The 17,715-nt window shown below is 41.5% G+C and overlaps 2 protein-coding genes across 4 annotated transcripts; both read right to left on the bottom strand.

The window, feature by feature from the left end:
- Window positions 1-214: 214 nt before the first annotated feature.
- gnb5a (guanine nucleotide binding protein (G protein), beta 5a) lies at window positions 215-5,889 on the bottom strand. Its single transcript, XM_015964240.3, has 11 exons — window positions 5,518-5,889; window positions 4,916-5,052; window positions 4,784-4,825; window positions 4,312-4,388; window positions 4,102-4,234; window positions 2,629-2,772; window positions 2,454-2,545; window positions 2,320-2,368; window positions 2,153-2,249; window positions 1,306-1,472; window positions 215-1,222 (listed from the first exon to the last, which is right to left on the bottom strand). The coding sequence occupies exons 1-11, from the start codon at window positions 5,651-5,653 to the stop codon at window positions 1,211-1,213; spliced, it is 1,086 nt and encodes a 361-aa protein (XP_015819726.1). The 5' UTR covers window positions 5,654-5,889; the 3' UTR covers window positions 215-1,210.
- A 1,012-nt stretch (window positions 5,890-6,901) lies between these two features.
- Window positions 6,902-17,376, bottom strand: myo5c (myosin VC). Of its 3 annotated transcripts, XM_015964237.3 has the most exons (40): window positions 17,237-17,375; window positions 16,883-16,993; window positions 16,602-16,773; window positions 16,366-16,510; window positions 16,131-16,287; window positions 15,885-16,028; window positions 15,738-15,819; window positions 15,529-15,636; window positions 15,339-15,445; window positions 15,009-15,274; window positions 14,852-14,933; window positions 14,641-14,781; window positions 14,442-14,564; window positions 13,222-13,305; window positions 12,996-13,124; window positions 12,820-12,917; window positions 12,646-12,732; window positions 12,467-12,578; window positions 12,182-12,393; window positions 11,933-12,098; window positions 11,726-11,872; window positions 11,494-11,658; window positions 11,327-11,420; window positions 11,163-11,226; window positions 10,820-11,094; window positions 10,672-10,735; window positions 10,509-10,586; window positions 10,252-10,432; window positions 10,071-10,164; window positions 9,919-9,982; window positions 9,672-9,840; window positions 9,512-9,596; window positions 9,335-9,433; window positions 9,098-9,252; window positions 8,561-8,650; window positions 8,334-8,484; window positions 7,961-8,246; window positions 7,710-7,884; window positions 7,543-7,623; window positions 6,902-7,468 (listed from the first exon to the last, which is right to left on the bottom strand). In XM_015964237.3, the coding sequence occupies exons 1-40, from the start codon at window positions 17,261-17,263 to the stop codon at window positions 7,316-7,318; spliced, it is 5,223 nt and encodes a 1,740-aa protein (XP_015819723.1). In that variant the 5' UTR covers window positions 17,264-17,375; the 3' UTR covers window positions 6,902-7,315. The 3 variants fall into 3 exon arrangements, with proteins under 3 accessions (XP_015819723.1, XP_054588949.1, XP_070406447.1); XM_054732974.2 differs by having other exon boundaries at window positions 9,335-9,596; window positions 13,213-13,305; window positions 17,237-17,376; XM_070550346.1 differs by having other exon boundaries at window positions 9,335-9,596; window positions 17,237-17,376.
- Window positions 17,377-17,715: the final 339 nt, after the last annotated feature.

Genomic DNA, 17,715 nt, shown 5'->3' with positions numbered 1-17,715 from the left:
CTACAGACTAATGTATCATTTGCTTTTATTGAAAATTACATATTTGTGGATTGTTGATCTGTGATTTCATTTTTAAAAGACTGCCGCAACTAAAGCGCCCCCCACCCCACCTACACACACAAAATTTAAATAAATAAAATCTCACTCCAAGACTTTTTCCCTGATAATAAAAAAATCTCTGTAATATAAAGATAAAGAATGACAGACACAAGAGCAATATTCAAAATTCTGTTTATTATGTTTGTAATATTCTGAATAACAGTCCCTTGGATATCTGTACACTAAACTACAGTAAAATAATTACAGTGAATGTGAACTTTACAGCCATCAAAGCTGCACAGGAGGGACTACATTTTCCTAATCTCCCTAAATGTAAAACCACAAGAGGGGAACCACAAAAATAAATAAATGCATAAATAATGTGGTCAGTTGTTACTGAATTCGTAGACTTTTTGGTTTCTTATACAGCAGAAAAGTAAACAGGAAGTGAACAATTTGTATAACTAAAGATAGAAATCAACATGAATGTAAAACTTTTTATCTACCTTCTTAGTATAAGTATGACAGGTGAACCATCATTGATAATAGTGACATTTTTGTCTGTTTCTTTGAATAATAGTTCAAATTAGCAGATTTTTTTTTGTATTTAAGGCCAGAGATTTCTCTAGTCCACAGCTCAACTGGTTTAAAACTGAAATATATAATTTTCTGTGCCTTTTTTAAAACTTCATGGTGTTGACTTCACACAGAAGGGGCTATCCTATCCTCCCTCTAGGTCCAATCAGTGATATAATCAGACTTATTTAGTCTTCCTTCTCTAAATGCTTTTGCTCTTTTTATTACCTTGTGTAAATTAAATAAATAGCTAATTTCCTTTCAAGTGGACAAATGTAATAATAACTTTACTGAATCACTTCTAGCCTAGACCAATGCAAGTTACTACTATTTATATTTTCTTCATTTTTTTAAAATAAAAGTTGCACCTATATTTCTGTGCTATTTTCTTTCAGTTTTAATGAAATGTAAGCGTGCCATTTGGTTTAATTACTCTTTGACATGTAAATCTATCCTTGTCCAGGAGACTGGAGTATGTACAAAGCTATTGAAATGCTCTATCTACATCCAAGAAGTGTTTCCATCTCTGTGATTGTTTTCTAGCAAACAGAAACATCAGTGTGTCTTCAGCATCTAGGTCACTGTGGCTCGACGCTCAAGCCCAGATCTGAAAAAGGAAAAAGCAGCAATCACTGCAGAAGTCACTGAAACTTGAAAAGTTATCTCAGAGGTTACAAAAAAGTCTCATACCCGAAGAGTGTGATCCCAGGATCCTGTGCAGAAGGCCGTACCATCGGGAGAGACACGCAGCGTGCTGACACGGTTCTCATGTCCAAACAGAATAGAGACCCGTGTTCCTTTGAGAACATCCCAGACGTTTATAGTGTAGTCGTTGTACCCACCAAACAGTAGCCGTCCTGTTAAAATGAAAATACACACAAATCTTTTCAGCGATCTTTAAAAAGTAATAATTGTAAGCAAAGAAAGAGCCAAGATCCTCAATATTTAAACGTGTGGTTCCCTGAAAATTTTTTTTTTATTATTTCTGATTATAAAATCGGTCACTCCGAGTTTTCATGCAGGCTGAACATGAAAACTGTCTTCACACCTACCTCCTGCATCAGCTTCTGATAGAAAATACAGCGAAATGCTAGGATCTGAAAATCCTCACATATCTATGTCACACTGGATTTGTACTCATGGCCTCGCCCATCTTGGCTCGCGCCCACTCACAGGAGGGCTTTCGTTTGTTTTGTTGTTGTTTTTTTCCAACAAGGAGAGAGAGCGGAGAGTGTCCTGGTGATGGTGACTTTTCAACACGGCTGAACACGTTCTGTGAGCCAGTCAGAACTGAGGTGTGGGCATATCATTAATAATAATGAGCAATCCAGCTGTTTTCAGCCCACCTCTGCACCAGTAAACTTCTGCATCTCAGAACAGAAGCAGCATAGCTTTTTTTAAATTTAAATGACTCATAAGGCATTGATTTATAATAGAGAACACTGCAAATGTATTGAATAAACAAGTACACCACACCTTTAAATAATATTGAGGATCATATATTCAAAAGTAGTATTGAAGGGAAATAATATCATACCACTGAGTGAGAAATCAACACTGGAGACCCCAAATATGATGCTATCTTTGGAATAAATAGCCACTTCTCTATCTGCCCTCAAGTCATAAAGCCGACACTGAAACAAAAACAACCGATTTCAGTTTACTTGAAAATGTCCCTTTGAGGTGTTTAACAGTTTAACTTACTGTGGCATCATCTGATCCAGATGCAAAAGCATCTCCACTTGGGTAGTATCTATTAGAAAAAAATTGGGCTACATTATAAAACAAAGTCAGTCAGAATAGCAATCACGTTTTTTCTGATCAGGACCGTGACTCACCGCACGCTGTTTATGTCTGATTCATGAGTTTCAAAGGACTGAATGCATTGTCCTGAACGCATGTCCCACACGTTAGCCTTCTTATCGCAGCCCTGCAGAAACAGGAAAGATTAATGCGACTCCGGCAATGAAAATCGTCCAACATTTAAATAAGCAGCACAGAGAGCATGCTCACCCCTGAAACAAAAGTGTTTCCTGTCTCAGACGGAGCCAGGTCCAGACACAGTACGTCTGCTGCATGTCCATGGAAACTCTGCAGCAGCTGCCCACTCTCAACATCCCATAATGCACATGTTCCATCACCACTGGATGTCAGGATCTTTAATACAATCAGACAAAGAGAGGAAAGGTATATGCTTACTTAAGATGATGGTGCTACGAGAGTAATGGGGTGCTGATTGTCAAAGTCCATCCATCCATCCATTTTCATCCGCTTATCCGGAGTCGGGTCGCGGGGGCAGTAGCCTAAGTCGAGAGACCCAGACTTCCCTCTCCCCAGCCACTTGGGCCAGCTCCTCCGGGGGAATCCCAAGGCGTTCCCTGAGACTAATAGTCCCTCCACCGTGTCCTGGGTCTACCTTTAGGTCTCCTCCCGGTTGGACGTGCCCGGAAGACCTCACCAGGAAGGCTTCCAGGAGGCATCCTGACCAGATGCCCGAGCCACCTCAACTGGCTCCTCTCAATATGGAGGAGCAGCGGGTCTACTCCAAGCCCCTCCCGAATGACCAAGCTTCTCACCCTATCTCTAAGGGAGAGCCCAGCCACTCGTTCTCTCGGTCACTACCCAAAGCTCATGACCATAGGTGAGGGTAGGAATGTAGATCGACTGGTAAATCGAGAGCTTCGCCTTCTGGCTCAGCTCTCTCTTCACCATGACAGACCGGGACAACGCCCGCATCACTGCAGATGTAGCACAAATCCACCCATCGATCTCACGCTCCAGTTTTCCCTCACTAGTGAACAAGACCCTGAGATACTTAAACTCCTCCACTTGGGGCAGGACCTCATTCCTGACCCAGAGAAGGCATTCTACCCTTTTCCGAATCAAGACCATGGTGATTGTCAAAGACATCAAAGTAAATTCAAGAATTAACCTCTAAACTTTATTACATGAAGCTTTAAAAAACGACATTAAAAATAATAAATATTTAGATTCAAGTTTGTGTGAAGCTATATTTAAATACCACTATAAATGCATACATTTAGCTGACATTCAGATTCTGATGTAGAACTGAAGTAGCCTTCCAAAATAAAAGCTTTTATTTGTTTATTTATAACATTTATTTATTTATGTCATCTTCTTCTGTTTTTAAGCTTTTTCAAAATATTTTGTGTAAACACATCACATTTTAAAATTAGATTTGAATACCATGATGCATATTTAGTTTAAATTCAAAATGAATGTTCAATATTTTTATGTGAATATATGTTTAAATATTTAGACATACTGTGGTGAAAAGGGGGTTTTAACATTTTTACACCCCAGTTTCACTATTTACTAAATATGGCTGTAGCTTTTTAATTTATTACAAGCCAAATGGTGAAATGTCATGTGACCAGGACAATAAAACAGGAGTGAATTATTAACCAAGTCAGGCATGTGCAGCTGCTGCTTTCATCTGTGATTTTTAACTTTGTGCCTCCTCACCTGCATGTCTGAGTTGGTGAAGCTACAAGCAGACAGGTAGTTTGTGTGCATCGCCACTGACTTCTTCTTTGCAGCTAGGTTCTCGTTTTTATCCAGAGACAGAGGATACACAGAGCATTTATTATCCAGGCCCCTATGGCAGAGAAAATGAACATGGTTTATTAAAAATAATCAAAGGATTATATGTCAGGAGGCAACAAGCATACCCACCCACAAGCTACAGCGCAGCCAGATGGAGCGTAGGCACAGGCCATCACCCAGGTGCACGGCATTGTCACAGCATGCTCCTAATAAACATCCAATCAAAAAGCAGCATGAGTGGGACAGCACTGGGGAGAATTAATCAGCTATAATTAAAATAAAACCTTGAGGTTTTGAAATTTGTTCTAAACACATAAAAAAGGTGAAGAGAGAATAATCTGTTAAAATGTTTCCTCTTCCTGCCAAGTAACCCATTCACTAACCTCCCTCTTCAGTAAATGGTATTTCTTGGACAAAGACATTTAGATCTAACTTCTTATTGTTAATGTGCATTGTCTGAAACCTTTATAGCAAGTTTATGGTGCCATGGCATCCCAAAAACATGTGCCTGATCAGTTCTGCTCCTTTGTTTTTACAGATGTAACACGTAATCCCAGTGGCTTTGATGTTTTTAATAAAGGTTTTGCAATAAATGGATTACCTTGTTGGTGGTGAAGGCATCCCATACAATCACTTTTCCGTCCTGCACCAAAAGAGATGGATGAGTGAACAACCAACTGGCTCTAGCTCATGAACAGTCTGATCTCTGTAGCTGAAAGGTGAAATGTGTGACCTGTGAGGAGCTGACGATCCTCCTCTTGTCTTTACACCAGTCCATACACAGGACCTTGTTGCCATGTCCCTTCAGGGTTCTGCGGGTCTTCATGACAAACTGACCCAGAGACTCCACCTTCTCCGCCACCTGATGCACTAATTACAACAAACACAATAGTACTAATACTACTAGTAATAATAATGATTATTATTATTGTTGTTGTCATTTCTGGTAGCTGTAAGGATTGATTTATATGGTCGGATTAAAATAATCCGTCTGATCTGTTGTAAATAGAAATAATCTATTTTTAAAACGCCATTTTCCACGTTTTTTATTATTTTAGTTACAGTTTTTCAAAATTCCTCAGGCATCCTATAAGACAAGAGCTCCTAGGAGGAAAAATCAGGATGGAAACATTCGTTTAACATCGGAAAGCAAACATAGTCTAATCCTCACATCCGGCCAGTCAGATAATTAATCCCAACATCCTGTGGACGCTACAGGGCCTGACTTCAGTCTAAAACACGTCACACAATAACACTAATAAGAGTAAAGTGTTATTTATGCCGTCATGGTGTGAAGAGAGGAGTGATGGAGGCCTCTCCATTTTCAGGACTCACGCTCGACATCGTGCAGCTTGGCTCTCTCCTCCTCCAGTTTCGTCTTCAGCGTCTCCGACTCGGTCTTCAGATGAGCCAGAGTCTCGTTCAGCTGTACCTCCTGAGTCGCCATTTCAGGGATTGGAGGGGATCTCATATATGTTGACTTTGTGCGGGGAGCGACGGACAGCGGCTTACAGCGGAGCTAACAGCTGATGCTGCTGCTGTCATGACGTCACGGGGAGACGATGCTCCTGCTGTGTCAATAGAGGGAGGAGGATCTACTTCCTGGTGATGAGGCTGCATCCTTAGCAGCGCCCAGCCTCACTACTCTACAGATAAATACATTAGCTCACCGCCGCCTGCGTTACAAAGCAATAACGCGGTCTGTCTGCATTCATGAGGAAGTGTGCAGAATAGCATGATCAGTGTGCTGTTAATGATGCAAACCTGCGTGCTTCTGTCCAGAATGCTGACTTTTATGCAGGAACAGGATCAAATTGAACTATCTGGTGGTTAACGTTGACTTTGTAATAATCGATTTTGTTTGATTTTGCAATCTTATAACAGTAATAGACAAACAATTGTAAATCCACCACCAGAGGGCAGTAGACATGAATAGGAATGGCAGGTTTGTTGACGCAGGTATAATGCTGATACTCCATCTGGATGCTTTAAGACTATAAGTGGTTTGATTTGCAACAATTGTTTACAAGGCGTTAATATTTACTAATTTTTTGGGGGGTTCTATACCACTGGGATATAGGACTTTTCAGGACACGCGTCTAAAATGACAGTTCCTTCCATCTGTCTCTCACCAAAGAGAAAGTGGTGAATTGCAAGGATATATTGACCTTAACGGCTGTGTTTAAAATGGTTCATTTTAAACTAAACAGTTTACATTTTGAATATTGATCATTTTGCTTAGTGTGTATTTTTTAAGTTCATCTTCCACTTTAAACCCATCTAAGCATATTCGAAATGCAGGAGGACCTATATAAGCAGTTCAGATGTAACTATGACTGAGATCCATGTTTTGTTGCTTCCCAGTGTGTTTATTATCTGCTTGAAAAACAGCACCTCCTAATAAAACACCAAAAGTGACGGGAGAAGTCGTTCACTGCATAGACATCATATTGATCACAGATATCAGTGTCTGTGGTTTGCTTCACTGGTGGCTGTTTACATGGAGCTTTACCAGATGTTGCCAGATATGGAACAAGAATTCTACAATTTTGGTGCTGAAGGTCCACAACCGTACAATTTTGAGTCAACTGTGACACCTAATGCTGGTAGTCAAGAGCGATTATTTCATTTCAGCAACCCGCTTAAAGTCTCCGCTGTCAGGCTCCCTGCTAGCCAGCTGGACTTGAGAATGAGTTATTTTTATGATAAAGAACATTGGTAAAAACAAGGTTTTTAATCACTTTATAGAAATAATTTTGCCGTACATAAACAAAATGTAGCATTGGGTTGCTATAACACACCTGTTTGAGGTGTTAAAGATTAATCATGATGATAAAGCAACAATTTTACTGTCCAACTGACTGAAATCTAATGAAATCAATAAAATTTATAAAGCATTGATATAAACTGTTATAATACACACACACACACACATGTAATTAAGACCTAAAAATGGCGTGACAAAACTGCAAGTTTATTTACTTAAAAGCTAAAACGAAACATCTTTTGAATCTAGATCACTGAGAAGAAAATTACTTCAGTATTTCTAAATCCTTCTTACATTTATATTAAAAATTCTTTAAACAAAGGCCACTGGAGAATCAGCAAGTCATGAAGAGTGAAAGGTCAAAGGTCAGATCTTGGTCAGGAAGTCCAGCTGAAGGCTGCTCGGGACCTGCAGCAACTCGAGAGCCATGGAGGAGGAACAGAAAGGAAACGTGACCTGGAAACGATGATCTGTGTCCAGCATCAGCTGTGAAGACCCTTCATGGTCCTGCAGTAACGACTGCAACAAAGCACACAACTTTAGTTTTAATAAAAAGTAAATACTTCATAAAAATCCAGCACATTGAAGCTTGCCTGAACTCTGCGGACAAATGATGATGTTACTCTTTTCTCAAAATCATCTATGGGCGTGTAGGAATTCAGAATCTTGACAATCTGCAAAATACATTTGAGTTTTGCCTCCAGAGTTTAAGAAAAGTTATAAAAAGCAGTTAGATAATAAATGTTGGCGCACGAGGTACCTGAACAGGGCTGAGCTCGGTGCAATTGTCAGCGATCTCTTTAGCGTCCTCATCAGTGGACTTGTTGACTTGCAGCAGCCAGGCAGCCTGAGCCAGCGGCCTCAACGTATCGATGGCATTAGAGCTCTGTAGCTCCTTCTCCTTCAGCCACTCCTCTAGATAACTAATGTTACATCTAAAAGAACACGGCTACGTTAAAACCAAAGCTTCCTTTTTTTCCTTCAGATTTCAAAAAGTTGAACCTCACTGACCTGATCTGCATCCCTTTCCTGCAGGAGCACATGTCTTTGCGGAGCATGATTTGGTTAAAGGTGGTGGCGCTCACCAGGAAGAACAGCTGTTTGATGGACTGTTTGATGAGGCACCTCTCCATGCCGTGGTGGCTCATAGCGGCGTGGAAGTTGGAGAGCTGCTGCAGGATGGAGGAGATGGTGTAGCTCTCAGCCTCGTTGTAAACGCTGTTGGAGCGTTTTCTGAAACCCGTCGGTTTCATGCTGGAAATTCCCTGTAGACTCTCGTGCTCCAGCATTCCAGGAACTATTAAGAACACAAAAGCACGAGTTAGTTTAACTAAAAGAAAATTTTTCTGTATGTGGTGATGCTTTTATTCCTTTCTTCAAACACCAATAGCGGGAGCGAGAGTCTTCTGCATGACCCTGATGAGCTGGTGGTAGATGTGTATGGCCAGGTCGCTGAGAATCTGTCTGTGTTCGGACAAATCAAAGTTCTGCAAACAGTTCTTTTTCTGCCGAGGGGTGCTCTGTTTCTGGAACTCCTGAAAAGCAGGACGGTTCGATTCTGTGTGAGAATACGCAGAGGTTCAAAGTGTCTACAGGTGAGTAAACTCATACCTCCTCTCCACTGTACTGTTTCAGACAGTTGAGCAGCTGGTATGTGTTTGAGAGCCAGAAGGACAACAACTCCATGTTTCTGTGGTGAGACTAAAACAGAAATAAATACCTCGGATCAAACGTCTCAGACAAATCAAACTGGATCTTCCTCAGTTTGAAACATCTTTCATCAGCATTTTTCTACAGCTAGCATAACACAATATTATTTTGTTTTACTCAAGTGGGTCAAACCAGATCTGTTAGTAAGCATGCACATAGGACCAGCATGCCTGTTTTTGTTTACTGCCCAAGCAGGGGAGGCAGCGATGAGTAATGGAGTTAATTACTGGCATTGAATAAATAATCCACCAGCATCTATTTTAGTATCTATACAAAAGACTTTTACTACGTCCCGTGGTGCACCTGTGGCTAGTTTACTTTAAATATTCATAATTTAAATGATTTCTAAATCATTCATTTCTGTTTAATTGCACACATTCTTCATACATGCCATACAGGTCCAGGGGTCTTGGACAGAGGATGGAGGGTTTTCCTCACCATGACGACCTTTTTGATGGCAGTAATGATCGCGTTCATCAGAGACTTGAGTTTGGTGTCGTCGTTCAGGTAATCTGCATGCCGCACGCACATGAACAGGATGTGAGCGGGCAGGGTGGGGATCATACTCACCACCACCCCTTTGGGTTTCAGGTCTGTGGACAAACATCATAGCTCACACAGCTGCTCAAACTCAACAAAAAGCCCCTTAAATACCATCGTTAGAGAGTAAAGTACCAAGGATGATGTTCTGAATGAGCCGTGGTTCGTGCTCTCTCCTGTATTCCAACATGCCGAGGAATTCTTTGGGAATAATGGATGTTGTGTTTTGTTTTGCTGCATGAGCAAAAGATGAATGAATAAATAAAAAACATTCAATTAAAAGACAACCTGTTGTAGAATCTGCAGCTCTACCTTTCTGTGATGTCTCCAGACACTTTATTTGATTCTGGAGTTTCTTTATCAGTCGGTCTTTCTGGTCCAGCTGCTCTTCAAAGTCCTGGAAAACAAAGGAAATGTGTTTCTGCCAGTTGGGAGGACATTTTAAATCTCCCTCTCTGACCCACAAACACACCATGTTCTCAGCAGTCAAGCGTGACGTCTCCTCCCTCAGTTTGTTCTTTGCTTCTCCCTCCATCAGCTGCTGCCTCTTCAGGTGAGCATTCTCCTCCACCAGCTCCTCGATCCTCCCTTGGAGCTCTCCTTTTGCCTCCTCCAGCTCTTTGGCTTTCTCCTCAAAGTACCTGAAACACACACATCGTTTAAAACATGATGAAAAATCCTTTACATGAGAAGCAAACTCTCCTGAAGAGCGGGCTTACCTGCGCTGTGAGCTTTCTTCTGTAATCTTCCTGTGAAGAACGTTCCTTATCTCCACGTTTTTCTCTTTTAGGAGACACAAACAGAAGAGTGGTTATGAAACTGAGCAGAAAGGAGTTTATTTTTGTGAGATTCTGACAGGAAACGCGTCAACCTGCTAACTCTTGGCTCTGATCCCTGATGAGGCCTTCCAGCTCCTGCTTTTGTCTCTGCAGCTCAGAAACCTGCTGTTTCAGCTCCGGTATCACCTGTGGCGTCACATTAAAACACACTTCACACCAACGCTCTGCGTCCCATCCTTATCCATGATGTAAGCTTGAGATTCATTTACACACAGAGTTCTCGCTGCTGAGCCTCGACACTTCCTGGCGAATATTTTCGTTGACGTTACTTTTTTCCTGGAACAGATTTTGCAGCTTGCCGTTCTCATTTTGAAGGTGGTCCATTTTTAGTATCAAACCCTCCAATCGAGCTTCATAGCTCTCCTTCTGCTCCTTCTGGTGGTTTTCCAGAATCCTGCAAACAATTATGAAGTTTTGTGTAAAAATGTAGTTACCCCGCTGATTGTAAAGGATCACAGTGAAACGGAGACCTGGTGGCTTCTTGCAGCCCCTCGAAAGCCTTCAGCAGATCATCTGGTTCATAAATCTCAGAGTCGTGTGGAGTTAGCCTTCACAGAAACTATGTGTGAGATGCTTTTCTTAAAAGATGAAAAAAAATCACAGAAAAGACACAAGAAAAAAAAAAAGATTTACCCCAAAAGCTTCTCCTCTTCTACAAGACCACCAAGAATCTGTCTCACAGTCCTCTTAACCTTAGCTGCAGACAAATATTCAGTCATTAGACATTTCATACGAGTCAGAAGTTTGATTTTTATTTTAAGTGAAGGTTTAACATCTAAACCTGTTGCTTGTTCCGACTGCTCCTTCATCTGACGGTCGAGGTTGTTCCTCTGGTTCTGGAGGTTGTTCAGATCTCTGCGCAGCTCAGGAATCACCTTGACGTGTTTGGTGAGCTGAACGACCTGCTCCTGCAGGTCAGAGTTCACCTGCACCCCCTCCTCTATCCTCCTCTGCAGACCAACTCTGTCCTCCTTTAGTCTCTTTATCTCCTCCTTTAGAGCTTCCACCTCCTTCTCGTGGTCCTGTTTCTGGATCTCAGAGTTGTTCTCCGCAATCCTGGTTTGAAAAGATGTACGAACGTCAGACGGATGGATCCACGTGTTGCATATTTTAGATCGACTTACTTTCTAAGTCTGGCTTCATTTTCTTTCTCGTCCAGAAGACTTCTTTTGACTTGATCAAATTTCTCTGTAACGTGCAGCAAAAACAGTCAAAACAATGAAGTTGCCTTAAGATCTTTAGAAAGCACCAGTGTGTAATGAACCAATGCATAGAAGACTCTGTTTACCTTTAGATTCTCTGATAGAAGCTTCAAACTTTTTCTCCAACATCTGCTTTCCGAGACTCAGGGACTCCATTTCCTTCTGAAGCTGAGTGATCATCTTAAACAGTAAAAAGCTGAAAATCAAGCTACAAACTCAGAAGAACGAACTGAGATTAAACCTTCAGACTGACTAGAGTTGCTTCCTCCTTTGATCTCCTCTCGCTTTCCTCCAGAGAAACCTTCTGATTGGTCACTTTTTCCAGCTGTATTTCCAGGCCTTGCAGTCTGTCCACAGTTTGAGAATTGGAGTTGGCCAAACTGGTCAGCCTTTCCATCAAGCCACGATTCTCTTTACTCTGTTGGGAAGCTTGTGATTAGCTAGTTGGAATGAAACCTGAAAGCTGCCTTCAGAAGCATCCTCACCTGCTCTTCGATCTTCTTCCTGAGCTGCTGAACTCTGTAAGAGAGCTGGACGTTGAGCACCAGCCGACGCATGGTTTGAAAACGCCGGCGCACCAGCCACGCTCTGGCGTACTTCTGTAGAATCAGAGCTTTGCGCTCCTCTATCATCTGAAAAACATCAGAACATCAGTATTCCAGAATAATAAATAATGAATCGACTGTTGTTACCTTCTTGTAGCGTTTTCTGGCCATCCAGCCCCGTGTGAAGGCTTGGATGGTGACGGAGGCCGTGCGGACCACCTGGTAGATCCGCTTCATGCGGTATCCTCTCCAGTGTCTCTGGATCACCACAGAAGCCCAGCCCTGCTTCAGTGTTGCAGCACTCACCGTTTTCCTGCATGTTTAACAGCGCTGGTCAGCTTTAAAACTTACATTCTAGAGAAAAAGCAACAAAACTGTAGCATGAACGAATCTAACCGGATCATCCGCTTTCCTCGGATGTACTGTTGAAGGATGATGGCAGCATCCCTCATCTTTAGGTACTTCCTCCTCTGGCTCCATCCACGAACGTGTTTCTGAATGCTCACACAGGCTCCTCGAAGTCGATCCAGACGAAGCTTCTCTAGATAAGCTACCTGACCAGCTCGGAAGAAGATCTTTGTACGGCCAAATTTGTACTGGTTGGAATCCTGGAGATGAAAACAAAAAGTGCAGATCTTGATGATGTCAAATCAAGAGGCGCATAAGGAACTCGGAGCTGACCTGGATCAGCCTCTGCAGCACATTTTTGCAGGTTTGCTTCTTGTCACTGCGGTCTGCCTCTACATGCGACATCAAGATACTGTATCGGCTGTAAAACTCAATGTATGTCCACCTGAAACACAAAAGCCACGTTAGACAGTGAAGAAAAGAGAACCCATCATTTACACAAATTACCTGACCTGGATGGGTAGCTCTGCGCACTGATCCGGATGGTTTCAAGGACTCCGCATGCTCGCAGCTGCTGTACCACTCTCCCAGAGTCATACCTGAAAACGCGAGCAAACACTAAAAACTAGAACACGAGCTGAGCAAAGAGCTAATTGTAGGAATTCAAAATTGAAGAGTGTGTGTACTCAAAAGGAAGCTTTTCATCATTAGGCTTAATGCAGCGGACATAGTGAGGGGTGGTGGCGTTCAGAGTTTCCATCAGTAAAGACAAGGAGCTGCAGAACTACAAACACACCCAAGGAAACTTTATTGAGTTCAGTCTAAAGCGAGCAGAATGAATGTAGAGTGCAACAGCCTCCACCTTATCTCCCACAGATGTTCTCAGCTGCTTATTGGCTGGTTTCACTGAAGGCCTGGCTGGCTTCACTTTAACACTTTTACTGCTCGATGCTTTTTGCTCCTCTTGGAAAAAATTTCCCAGAAAAGAAAACTGGGAATATATTCAAACAAAGAAACATGTTAGGGGAAAAAAATGCCATTAAAGTCATCATTTTAAGCAAAAAAGGGAAAAAGAGAACCTTGATCACCTTACTGGCTCTCATTGTGTCAACAAGTTCTTCATAAAGGGCGTCTCGGTTCTTCTCAAGAAAACCTCTGCACTGATATTCCACCTGTTTAACACCAGATCGGTTATATTTGCCTATTTCTAGGTTTATAAGAGCCTTTTTAACAAGTTGAGTTCTCGAACCCGGTTTCATATTTAAAAACAATAAATGATAAACATTTTAATCACATTTGCCAATAAATAGAATTTAAATATGGGATTTCAGTATCAACCATTACTTCATTCATTAGGCTGAAAAGGTGAAATAAATCAAGTGATCTCAGAGAAATGGCCACTAAAATACAGAAAAGTTCCTGGACACAAGTTTATTGGACCTTTGTATTAATTTTGATGGTACGTAATTATACCTTTAATGTAATAACTTTGTAGGATAAGAGAATAAATGTGATTGGCTGACTCTCCGGTCATTTTCATCCTGTCTGAGTTTTCTCCAGAGCCTCGGGCTTCCTCCCACAGTCCAGGGTATCTGCAGGTTTAAGGGAGCCAAATTTAAGACTTTTTAAGACCTTTTTAAGGCCACTTTGACCAAATTTAAGCTGTTTTTTTTTTTCATTACATTTAAGCTATAATTTCCAGCTATTGCCTGGAACCGGTGCTAACCACGTCACGAACTTGGGATTAACCATCCAGTTACCATTAAACTTGCACTTCCCCATGGCGCAAGCTCCCACTAGCTTAACCAGCTAATGTGCTCATCTAAAAATAGGCCCCTTTCACAACCAACCGAATGTGTACGGTTCCACTTACGCCAACATCATACACAAAAAATGCTGAACTAACTAGAAATTCACGAAAATTTTATAGAAATAAAATAATCTTGTTTATTGGGTCTTTGGTTATTTAAGACCTTTGGAAACTGTATTTAAGGATTATTTGTCATTTTTAAGGATTTTTAAGGCCTTAAATTTGGAAAAGCAAATTTAAGACTTTTTAAGACTTTTTAAGGACCCGCAGATACCCTGCAGTCCTACAACATGCATGTTAGGTTGACCGTTTCTTATAAAGTGACCATGGTTGTTGGCGTGCATTAGCTGCTTTTAGACTAAACTGTTGTAAAGGCTCTCTGAGGGTCAAAAGAACCGGAGAGTTTAAATACTTCAGGTGTGATTGGAGTAATTCTTCTGTGAGCGGTGGCTGTTTTGAAAGCTACACGAGGTGTACGCTTAAGCTACTAGACTCCACCTTGTCAGCAAAGTGCTGAATCACAAACGCCTCATTTGATAACCTGGGCTTCTCAAATAAAGGATTGGCATCCAGGTAGTTGTACAGCTTCTGCAGCCAGCTCTGGTCGGTTCCTTGAGGGAACTGTAAAAGGAAAACAATATTTAAACACAATTAAAAGAAAATCTAAATGTTATATTTAAATAAGTTCAAATCTTACTAAACATTCTTCATCAAGCAGATCGAGGATCCCCATCTTGGCTTCAATCAGGTCGATGACGGGCTGGTTGTCATAGAAATCTATCAGTGTCCAGGGAATGTCTTCTTTCATGTACTCCTCCTGCTCCAGCTTGAAAACATGCTGAAGACAAAACAGCAGTGACTCTCTGAATGGATGACGTTATGCGACAGCGGGTGACAGATCTGCGTACCAAGTTAAACTGCTGCTGGAGCTTCTCGTTGGCGTAGTTGATGCAAAACTGCTCAAAACTGTTAATGTCAAACGTTTCAAAGCTGAGGACAAAAAACAAATTATAAAGAGAGAAGAGACCAGCAGAAGGCAAAAAAATAAAAACTCATTAGCATTACCCATAAATGTCCAGAACACCTATGAAAGCATGCTGCTTTCCAGGAACTTGCAGTGCTGTGTTGATCCTGCTGATGATGCAGTCAAAGAGATGGGCGTAGATCTGCTTAGCCATAGCATCTCTGGCAGCTAGCGCTCGCTCTCTGGCCACCGGCTTCACAACCGTCTCAGCCACCAGAACGATTCGTCGATGGCACAGCCAGCGCACCAGCATGTCTGACCTCACGCCCAACAAGTCACACAAAATGGCAAGATGGGGATCTCTGGGCTGCAAAACACACACATCAAGAACTCTACTTAACTCTGGTAATGTCTAAAAATCAAAAACCTACTGGAACCGATGATCGGTCATCTCCCAAACTTTTGATCTCAACATTCCCCAGATGAAGAATTGCTGCTAGGACTTTAAATATGTCTGACTGAAAATCTTCTTTCAAACCTGTAAAGACAAAAAAGGCAAAAAGAAGCACAATAAAGCTAAAAGTGATCAGAATAGAGGTACAGATAAAGCGCTGGCTTTACCCAGCAGTGAAAAGGTCCGTCGAGTCTCTTCCATGTCCTTTTTGTCATCTACACCGTCAATGGCGATGTCACCTCCCATACAGGTGTACCTGAATTTATCTGCACTTGCTGCCAATCAAAAAACATATTACTGTAAGAATTTCTACAGGTAAAATGTACACGACTGCACTTGAGATCTCCTTTAAAAGGAAACCAGAGGAAACACTCACACAGTCTCAGACTCTTGAACTCTGATGACTCTGCACAAGAGCACATTTGGTAGAATATATGATAATTACGCTCATTCTCTGCCTAGAAAGAAAAAAAATTATTATTTTAATGATTAAAAATGAAAAAAATCCTCATCTCATACACACCTGAAAAACTACTCTGGATTTCTCTAATAGGTAAGTCCTCATGTTGGCTCCAATGATCCGGTACCTCCTGTCGAAGCTGATCTCTGTGTACTTTCCAAATCGGCTGCTGTTGTCATTTCGAGTGGTTTTTGCATTTCCTATTGCCTTAAAGAAAACAAACCAAATCATAAAGATTCTGAAATGGCATCTTTTTTGCCACTACAGATAAATCAAGAAATGTGTCTTATTTTAATAAAAAACATGTACCTCTGTTATTGGATTAGATGCCAACACTTTGTCCTCAACTCGCGTTTTACTCCCAGATTTGCTCACAACAGCGAAGTACCTCATCGCATATCGAGCCGACACCGTTTTACCAGCTCCAGACTCTCCGCTCACAATTATAGACTGGTTCTTGTGATTTCTGAAACAGAAAACAAAGAGATAGCATACTGCTTTACCCATTCCATATGGTTTAAGTGGCTCTCTGAGGTCGTATTACCTGGCCATCTGCTTATATGCTTCCTCTGCCACAGCAAATATATGGGGGTCCATGTCGCCCATGTTCTGCCCAGAGTAGGCATTAATGATTGCATCTCCATAGATGGGAAGCTGTTTATAAGGATTTACAGCAACTAGAATAATCCCTGGAAAAGAGGGGACAGAACAATATGAGCCGGCGACTGTCCACGCCTCAGCAAACAGACATAAAAGACTACAAGTTTCTTGCAGCCTTACCACAGTAGGTATAGATGATCCTGGATTCAACAAATCGCACTTTGAGATTATGCAGGACTGCAGGCTCGTGGAGGTAGCTGAGAGCTGTGAGGTCATTCTCACCCACCAGTATGTCCGGGTTTCGTAGAGGAGGGAGGCTGGGTTCAGATGGGTCAACAGGGTACTGGTGCTCCTGTTGGGAGGGACAAGTTACACAACAATCAGGTCAGCTGCTGATTCTCTCCCCCGTTTAAGGCATTATAGTTCCTTGTAAAATATTTTATCTGTTACATTTTGCTTACAGTGCCATCTTCCAGAAGTAATCCAAGGGCATTTTCACCAGGATGGAAATCTCTTGTGATTTCAGCGGACTTCCACACATGTTCTGTGTCTGGTATCCACACTCTGTTAAACTGAAGCAGGTCAGGTGAAGACAGAACAACAATGTGTAAACCAATCATGCTATGCTAAACGGTTTATATTATTAAACTAAAACTTCTACAACATGAGAATAAATCTAAAACAGTTGGTAAATGTCTTCTTTTGAATTCCTGTGGATCCACTCAGCATTAAATGTGCTGGAAGAGTTTCCATATGTCTCCATTAACCTAAACACATCAAACATGTTACTAACAAAGGAAAAATGGAGATTTTACCTTCGTGTACAGTTCTAGTAAAGCCATCTTTGTTCATCGTTTCAGCAGCTCCTCCAGCCTGTATTTTTACCACCTGTTGTTTCTCTGTACTTCAAGTAACCCACGAAGTCCCTCCCAGGACTACACAAGACATTCAGACAAGTTTACTAAAGCCACGTTCACGTTTCCGGACAATACTTTCAAAATAATGGATGTACGGAAATCTCCAAAACAAAGCTAGCTTCCAAGTTCAGATCATTTATCTATATTTTCTACCAAGTGGTTTTGAAGTTTTATTTATTTAATAATTCGATGTATCATATTTCCATTGACTATAAAAAGTTGATTATAGTGATTCGTTTGAAGGTGGGCTTTTGAAAAATATATTTTGAAACTCCGACAGGAAACGACCGGGTGTGTGTAATCTTTTTCTGTCCGACTAGTCGTACACCTGATGGGGAACGTCAGTCTCCGCCCTCCTGTCTTATGACAACGTGGGT

The sequence above is a fragment of the Nothobranchius furzeri genome, chromosome 4 (assembly GCF_043380555.1).
Source record: "Nothobranchius furzeri strain GRZ-AD chromosome 4, NfurGRZ-RIMD1, whole genome shotgun sequence".
NCBI classification, from domain to species: domain Eukaryota; kingdom Metazoa; phylum Chordata; class Actinopteri; order Cyprinodontiformes; family Nothobranchiidae; genus Nothobranchius; species Nothobranchius furzeri.
This window is presented reverse-complemented; position numbering and strand designations above follow the sequence as displayed.

Bases quoted from the DNA above. Each gene is read 5' to 3' on its own strand.
- myo5c (XM_054732974.2), bottom strand. From the start codon at position 17,263: ATGGCTTTACTAGAACTGTACACGAAG. The intron at 16,288-16,365 runs GTAATACGACCT...TTTCTGTTTCAG, and splicing joins GCATATAAGCAGATGGCCAG to AAATCACAAGAACCAGTCTA. The intron at 16,029-16,130 runs GTACATGTTTTT...GTTTTCTTTAAG, and splicing joins CATCTAATCCAATAACAGAG to GCAATAGGAAATGCAAAAAC.
- gnb5a (XM_015964240.3), bottom strand. From the start codon at position 5,653: ATGAGATCCCCTCCAATCCCTGAAATGGCGACTCAGGAGGTACAGCTG. The intron at 5,053-5,517 runs GTGAGTCCTGAA...TGTTGTAATTAG, and splicing joins CAAGCTGCACGATGTCGAGC to TGCATCAGGTGGCGGAGAAG. The intron at 2,773-4,101 runs GTGAGGAGGCAC...ATTGTATTAAAG, and splicing joins TCACCAACTCAGACATGCAG to ATCCTGACATCCAGTGGTGA.